At 43.5% G+C, this 7,749-nt stretch overlaps 1 protein-coding gene across 9 annotated transcripts in view; it reads right to left on the bottom strand.

Annotated features, from left to right (window-relative positions):
- Positions 1–843: 843 nt before the first annotated feature.
- LOC146977189 (putative E3 ubiquitin-protein ligase HERC1) overlaps positions 844–7,749 on the bottom strand; it is a 41,294-nt gene continuing 34,388 nt past the window's right edge. For all 9 annotated transcript variants that reach the window (XM_085793198.1, XM_085793201.1, XM_085793203.1 and 6 more), the window contains exons 63-80: positions 7,365–7,649; positions 7,192–7,257; positions 6,908–7,033; positions 6,673–6,811; positions 6,342–6,523; positions 6,056–6,211; positions 5,832–5,954; positions 5,495–5,597; positions 4,833–5,002; positions 4,588–4,726; positions 4,321–4,490; positions 3,934–4,103; positions 3,124–3,289; positions 2,950–3,026; positions 2,576–2,828; positions 2,282–2,434; positions 1,472–1,777; positions 844–1,382 (exon numbers count right to left, since the gene is read on the bottom strand). In XM_085793198.1, the coding sequence (XP_085649324.1) occupies positions 1,197–1,382; positions 1,472–1,777; positions 2,282–2,434; positions 2,576–2,828; positions 2,950–3,026; positions 3,124–3,289; positions 3,934–4,103; positions 4,321–4,490; positions 4,588–4,726; positions 4,833–5,002; positions 5,495–5,597; positions 5,832–5,954; positions 6,056–6,211; positions 6,342–6,523; positions 6,673–6,811; positions 6,908–7,033; positions 7,192–7,257; positions 7,365–7,649 (2,970 nt within the window). In that variant the 3' untranslated portion in view covers positions 844–1,196. The remainder of the gene's footprint in view (positions 1,383–1,471; positions 1,778–2,281; positions 2,435–2,575; positions 2,829–2,949; positions 3,027–3,123; positions 3,290–3,933; positions 4,104–4,320; positions 4,491–4,587; positions 4,727–4,832; positions 5,003–5,494; positions 5,598–5,831; positions 5,955–6,055; positions 6,212–6,341; positions 6,524–6,672; positions 6,812–6,907; positions 7,034–7,191; positions 7,258–7,364; positions 7,650–7,749) is intronic.

The raw sequence follows: 7,749 nt of genomic DNA, 5'->3' as shown, positions 1-7,749 counted from the left end.
CAATAATCTACAGTTGCCCTGCTGTTTCTCTCATAAAGAGAAAAAAATCACTTATACATACTCTTTAGATAACATATTATTTTAAATCTTTCCATTTTTTAAAATTCTGAATTGTTCATTTTTATCCCCAGATTCAGAGGCTGAATGACAATAATGAGACCAAAGATGATGTTTCCAATTCAATTTCTGCCCTAAACAACTGAGCTTCTTCTTCAGGGCTGATATCTTTCTGCTGTGAAGTCTGGAGGAAAATGTTCTGCTCTGATTCAGTTTAGATGTCACAGTCTTTGTCAGAGCTGATCAGAGCATCCTGACTCAGAATCGGCAAAACACACTGGTCCTAATAGCATTTAGTTTCATTGTAGCTTTGAGGCAGTGAGTTGCCTCAGAAAGTGCAGTTTTTAGGCCTGATTCTAGGAGACTTGGTGGCAAACTACATGAGTTCAATTACTATAAACTTGATGCATTTAATTTACAATACATCTTTACCAAACTGGGAAGAATATTGATTTTTTTTCTGTACTTTGAGACAACACTTAAAATCCTAGAATCAAATCACATCAATTTTAGCCCAGAGTCAAAATCTCAGTGCAATCTGGCTCACACTGAGAAAAACTGTGAATTTAGCAAATGAAATTAAACTGCAGGCATATGTAAGACTTACAACATAATTAATGAGTCTAATTTAAAAGAAAATCTTCCTAAACTTTTATTCTCACAACCTGAATCTACCCTCATTTTGGCCTCTATACTTTCAAACAGTGTAGGTTATATATGATTCCCATTTGATCTTAAGAAATGAAAACATTTGGATGCAGAAATGTGAACTACAGCACACCAAACTCCTTATTTAAACACTCTTTATTTTACAATAATACTGCCTATGTGTGACAGGTCATTAAATTATTACATATTTTCAAACAAACAGGCACATTAACTCTTTTATTGTGGCTTAATCACCTATATTTTTTAAAATCTTATTCTGTATCCCTGTAGTTTTGATTCATCGTACGCACTGCAATAATTACAACACCTTGCACAGTTGGAAAATCAAAACTACACATGTCTTTGAGTCAACAAACATATAAACAGTACACTACCATACAGGTTTGGCGAATAAAAATCTGTGTTCAGTGCATAATGTGCATGGCATCGGAGAAGATACATTCATCACCCTGTCCACCGCAGTCTCTGCTTCAGTCCTCGGTGTCAGAGCTGTCTGCTGGGTCGGTGTTGTGGGTCAGCATGTAGTTGTCCATGTCGATGGAGGGGCAGTTGTGGATGGAGTAACGCAGACGCTCGGCGAGGACAGCCTGGCTCGTGTACGGGGGCAGGCGAAGCAGGAAGAAGCAAGTCTGAGCAGTAGGGAGGCCGTTGATGGGCTGAAGGAGATGACAAGGAGGGCGTTTTTTGTAAATATGAGTATTTATCTTTGTAAATAGACAAATTACTTTTTTAGAAATGACCTTACCCTGTCCACCTTGATGATTTGAAACTTCTGTGTGATATCGGCCGGGTTGGAGGGCAACCTGGACCTGCCAGAGACGAACCGTAGGAACAGCACCCTCTCCTCATTGGTGAACTCCTCCAGGCTCTGCCAAAACCAGCCAATGAGCTGGTGGCTCTCGGTGATGTCACGGTAACGCACCAGCTTCTTCAGCATCTCGACAGAGACCTCTGGCAGGCCGCAGACCAGCTGCTCCAGCTGCTGTGCTGTCAGCAGGGAGAGGAGGGGCACGGGGATGATGGTGGACATGCCCTCTCTGATGGCTGCCACCTGGACACAACAGAGCAACGTCAGCTTTGATACTTCTTAGGGCGAGATAAAGGGAAACAACAACAACGGGAACAACAAACAGGCTGTCGAGTGTGCGCTAATGGAAACTGGGGAGCAGACTGAATGTTTAAAACCAAGCCAGTGTTTCACAAACAGAGAGAAATCCACACCAGAGGTATTATTTTCCCAGAGCTTAATTTACCATCATTAAGGACTAAGATCTATATTTCATGCTGATCTCAGTCTGTCCATCTTTGAGCAAGTGAATTTTAAATAAAAAATGACTTGATTTTCAACTGACTAGTGCTGACTCTTAACTATTTTAGCCCTGCCTCCATACCAGTATAATGATGATGATAATATTGCTGTCTGTGTTGAAAGAAAACTGCTAAAGGTCACACTGGATGCAGAGGCCACGCTGTCAGCATTTTCCCTTTGGGAACTATTTTCTCTGAGTTGCAAGCTGTGTAAAAACTTTTCCTGAAGAATTATTTCCTGTCAAACCTGTGAATCCATCTCATGCAGTCTGTAGTCCAGAGCTCTCTCCACATATTCAGTCTTGTTGCCAAAGGTTAGGGATATGTTTTGGCCTCCAGGAACCACAGGTACCAGCCTTCCATCAGCACTGTGGGCCATGAACGAGTCCAGTGGGATCATCTTCAGACAGCAGATATGACAGGAAGAATAGTATAGAAAAATAAAACAAAAAGGGGTTGAGAGGTGAAGAATAAAATGTTAAATATCTTTCAGTTTGGACAGTTGTAAATCTGCAATAACATAATTTGCATTTTATCTCACCACGTGGAAATTCTCCTCTGTGATTCCACTGTTTTCTAGATGGAGGATGCCTTGGAGGGTGCGGTAGGTGAGCAGGTCCACCTCCTCAAGGTCGGGCCCTCCCAGTGGCATCGAGCAGAGCTGTTTCCACACCCATGGAGCCAGATGTAAGTCCAGAGGCTTCTTGGTGCGAATGGCCACAGCCATCAGGATGCCCAGGAAGCGAAACTGGACTATGTGATCCTCCGAGAGCGCGGCCGGGTTCAACAGGAACCTGTGAAGGTGCACACCCGACGCCAGAGGTAAAGATCATTTCTGAAGACTTTAATATTCTCTCATACAGTACTTTAAAGGTGTTGTTATGGTTTGTGGTTGTGAAAACAAGACACACACACCTGTCAGTGTTACTGCCCACATCTGCAAAGCTGTTGGGAGTATGAATCAGAAGATCCACCACGCCAGACTGCAGCTCCTGGTGGAAACACATCATCAGTGTGACAATTTACATAAAGCAGAATATTCATGCAGCATTAAAAAAAGACCATCTCTGCTGCCTGCTTGCGTGCTACCTGGCACATCTCAGTGATGGTGTCATCAAACACTCCTCCGGCATCATCCGCTCCCTCTCCAACGAGCTTGACCTTCCAGGCTCGTGACGGGAGCCGAAGCTCCAGAGGATTCAAGCTCACCACCTGCTTTGCGATCTGCACGAAGATGGGCTTGCTCGATCGCCCTCTGTACAAGTGTAGGAGAGGACACATCATCAATCAAGTGATGGACACATACTAGCAGATATTAGATAAACACATTTTAGTCAGGTTTTATTTTATTTTTTTTACTGTTTTACTTCTGTTTGCTTTTTTAATTTTACAAACATAAATATTCTCTTTTTCTTATTTTTATATATACGTATTCTGTGTATATGTATGTTTCTCTCTTTTTTTTCTCCTCTATTTATTTCAGTTGATTATTTATATAAGATGACTTGCAGGTGTGCTATTTTTTTTGTTTGTTTGTTTTTTCTCTTCAATTTCCAAAGGATTAAAGTATCATTGTTTTCTTAAACTGATTGCTCCAAGTTCAGGGTTGGGTGGAGGGAGGGAAGTTGTTTAAAAACTTGAAAGATCTAACGGATGAATGATGTACCATCAATTAAAAAATCAATAAAATAAACACAGCTGAAATTAAAGGGGGAAAAATGCAAGCAAAACACACACAAGGCAGCAGATTCAGCACTAAAATTCTTCTACTGACTCCTGCTGGTCAGTTGGAAATACACTAAGTTGTTTTGCCCCCCCCCCCATCTTTTTTTCTAGCAGCTGGACCCCTCAAGACACACAGATGCTTGCCACCAGACTGGAAATCGTGGTCCCCCTCACCTTGTGGATATCCGTTTCACAGTGATCTGTGGCCCATATGTTTTGCCCTGGGTCATTGTTCTGCCAATGGAGCGCACCAGAGGCAGAGTGTTGACCTTGGGCGATAGAAGGCCGCGGAGCTCGCCCCGGATGATAGCTGTCGTCCCTGAACTATAGCGTGAGGTGGACACCTGCGCAGAGGGAAGGACAGGACATAAAACAGGAGGAGGTGAGTGAGGCATCACGCTGACAGAATGATAGCGAGGCAGAGAGAAGACTGACACACAGGATGAGAGTACCAGCAATAATTCAGTGTGTAGGTTTTTTTTTTTTTTTTTTTTTTTACATGTTCTTTTAAATGAATTTTAATAAATGGAGAAACAGGTATAAGATGGAACGAACGATTACCGGACTCTTGTTGTCCAGGTTAAGCAGCCTCCAGGATTTGTACATGAGATCAGAGAAGTGGTAGAGCACCCTAAGCCGCATGCTGAGGACATCAGGGCTGCAGTCTTTCAATGTGTTGTACTGGGGAGGGACCGACTGGGGAAGGCCAAGCTGGAAATTTCCAGAGCCACCTGGAGATGAAGGGAACAAATTGTTCCATGTGCAGATGCAGAGAGTATTTGCTGGTGTACAGGTGCAGAAAGACTCTCTGTGGGTGTTTGTGTGTACCTGAGTTTTTCATGGAGGTAGAGGGGGTGGTCCACGCTGAACTGTGGCAGCGTCCAGCAGAGATCTGTCTGATGTTTTTACTCTGGAGAGCCGCTATGAGCGTTGGCTCCTTCACTGGGTTCGTGTGTCCAAGACCGAGCTGAGACACAAATATAAAGCACCACAGTACAGCCCATGGAGTGTGTCTGATGTGTGGTGAAAACAAACTTCAAAGTGCATAATTTAATATTTGAACATTTGGTTACCTGTCCCTCGCTGTTGCAGCCCCAGGCATAGACGTCTCCGGTGGAGGACAGGGCGAGGACATGTTCACAGCCCACGGCAATGTCCTCTATGAATAGCCCCTCCAGGGACGGCACCACCTGGGGGCAGGATTTATTCTTCAGCATGGAGTCCGGCAGGCCGATTAGACGCTCTGAAGAATGAAACCAAGAAACACAATGACATCTGTGAGTCAGCTCTAAAAATAAACCCTAAAAAGAATTGTTTATTTTTCTGCAATTGGACCAACTAAGCTGGATTGATTAGTAAGAATTACGAGGAGAACATTCCCTTCATGTCAAGTACTGACACTTTTTAATAACTTTTTTAAATCACTATTTATTTTTTGTAACAAACAGAAATGTTGCATGTCAGGACAGAAACAATCTGAAATATCCAGTGGGTCAAATGTGGGTGACTGTAAGTGCATCAAGACACACACACTACAAGCTATTTTACATACTTTTTCATGTATATGCAAATTAAGTGTATCCTAATTATTTTTCTTTTTTTCAAAGGCTGATATAATGAGATGAGGATTACTTTTGGAGGAAAAAACTTTACATTTTGCCACACAATAAATCAACACCAAGTGTTACGACAATTGCAAACATATTCAAAATCAAGTTTTTACGTGGAAATGTACCTTGTCCAAATGTGTACACATGTCCATCACAGGCCAACGCCACAGAAAACTGAGTTCCACAGCTGACCTTCTTAATTCCCTTGTTGCACAGCTGCTCCACTTTCTGAAAACAGGAACAACCAAAAATAATATTTCATCTACAGTACACTTCAGAAGCACCTGTAAATGCATGAGAGAACCCTAACTCAGTTAATTCAACTCATAAACAGTGTAAATGAGGCACTAATAAGTATGTCTCTGGTATTATTCACTGTTAGAAACCAGGCAGGATAAGCAATCTGTGTTTTATCTTTAGTGGATTCCTAAATGTGAGTCTTTGACAGCATTAATAACGTACCTGGGGGTAGTATTTTGCCGTTGAGGAACCAGTTCCTAATTTACCATAATCCCCATCTCCAAAGGCCCACACAACCATCCCATCAAGGGACACCACCAGAGTGTGGTTGAGACCACATGACACCTGAGAAAGGAGACAGACAGCTGACTTAGCTTTGTTTGCTTATAACAACATATATCACCACTGGAGTTCAATGATTAAAACAGAGGTGGTTTATTCCTCACCTGCCCCACATGATATCCCTCTAACGCTGCCACCCGTTCAGGCAGCATCTTGTTGGATGTTGACCTTTGACCCAGACGGCCAGATTCACCACTACCGAAGGTGAACAGTTTCCCATCTGCTGTTACCACGGCAGAGTGCCGGAAACCACAGGCAAGCTGGCAGAAGAGAGAAAGCCATATGAAACTTATACTGGTTTTCTCAACATGTGGCAGCAACACTAGAGTGAGTTATTTTATCATTATTTTTACTCATATCTTTCTTGACACTTCCAGACATTATTTCTACCTGAACGACCTCTTCTCCTTGTAAGGCCTCGATCTGTTTAGGTCTCCTCTGCCTTTCGCTGTTGCCGTGCCCCAGTTTTCCAAAATCTCCGTCTCCCCAGCTGAACACCTCCCCGGTCTCAGTCAGAGCCATGGAGTGTCCGTCAGAACCACAAGACGTCACCAGCTGAGTCACAACATACCCTGTTCACAAAGCAGAAAGTTAGTAAATCTCAGCTCATAAAGACGAGAATTACGAGGATATTAATTAACAATTCGGCCTAAACAGAAGCTATAAACTCTAAATAAAAGCAGACCAGGTCAGACTTAGGTTCTTTGACCCTGTGCTTCACCTTGAAAAGCGAAGATAATAGTAGGGACATAGAGATCATCAGAATTCCCCTGGCCCAGTCGGCCGTACTGTCCTTCTCCGACAGCCAATACAGTCCCATTGGACTGGAGCAGGAAGGTACAGTTCTGACCACACACCACCTGGATGACATGAAAAACATCCACAAGAGGAGAAAGGTTAAAAAACAACATAGTAATAAGGGACAAAGTCTGCATCCTGAGAGAAAAGGCTGCTACCTGTTGAGTCTGTGATAGAGACGGTGCAATCGTAGGCATCATGAGGTTGGTTCCCATTCCTGCCAACTGTCCATAACGTCCGTTCCCCCACAGGTACACCTCACTCTTCCCTCCCTGTTGCCAGTCCTAAACAACACAGCAGGTGAAATGGAAATGACAACTTATGACAACACAGAGAAAAGATTTTACTGACAAGAAAGAGAGTAAGAAAGTAAACTGGAGAACAAATCTGTTTTAGTTTGGCATTTGCCGTGTGCTCTATTTAAAGACAGCCAAGCTGTTACCTCTGGTCGGGTGGTTGCCCAGGACATCAGCTGCTCATCCATCCTGAAGCTCCATTTGCTATTGTCCTGAAAGACAGAGAGGTGTCTCAGTAGATGCCAACATCCAGATTTATGAAACATATCCAGCTATTCCCTAAACAAACAACAGGAGGAGGAGATTTGTCACCACTCACCAGTGCCTTAATGATTTCTGTGTCTTCCATCTCCTGAAACTCTGAGACAATGAAGGATTCTGGGAAAGCAGTACCGCTGGCTATAGCCTCGGCGCTGCGGACGGTGGTGGCGTACGTGGCGAGCCAGCTCCACTCTGACGGACAGGAGTGGGCATCAGGACTGATGTGGTGAGGAGGGCGAGGGAAACGGCACAGATGTTTATCTAAGGACAGACCAACAGTCAAGGAGGCCAGGCTCTGGAGGAAGGCACTATGGACCAGCTGGTCACCCGCTGCAACGTGGGTCTGCATTAACAGAAGACAGAGACGAGTAAGGAGCTGGAGCTCACAAGGACAAAAACATAAATGACTGATATGATACAAAAACACTAGAGACACAAAACAT

This window comes from Trachurus japonicus, chromosome 12 (genome assembly GCF_045865225.1).
Source record: "Trachurus japonicus isolate A0001 chromosome 12, Traja_1.0".
Lineage (NCBI taxonomy): Eukaryota > Metazoa > Chordata > Actinopteri > Carangiformes > Carangidae > Trachurus > Trachurus japonicus.
This window is presented reverse-complemented; position numbering and strand designations above follow the sequence as displayed.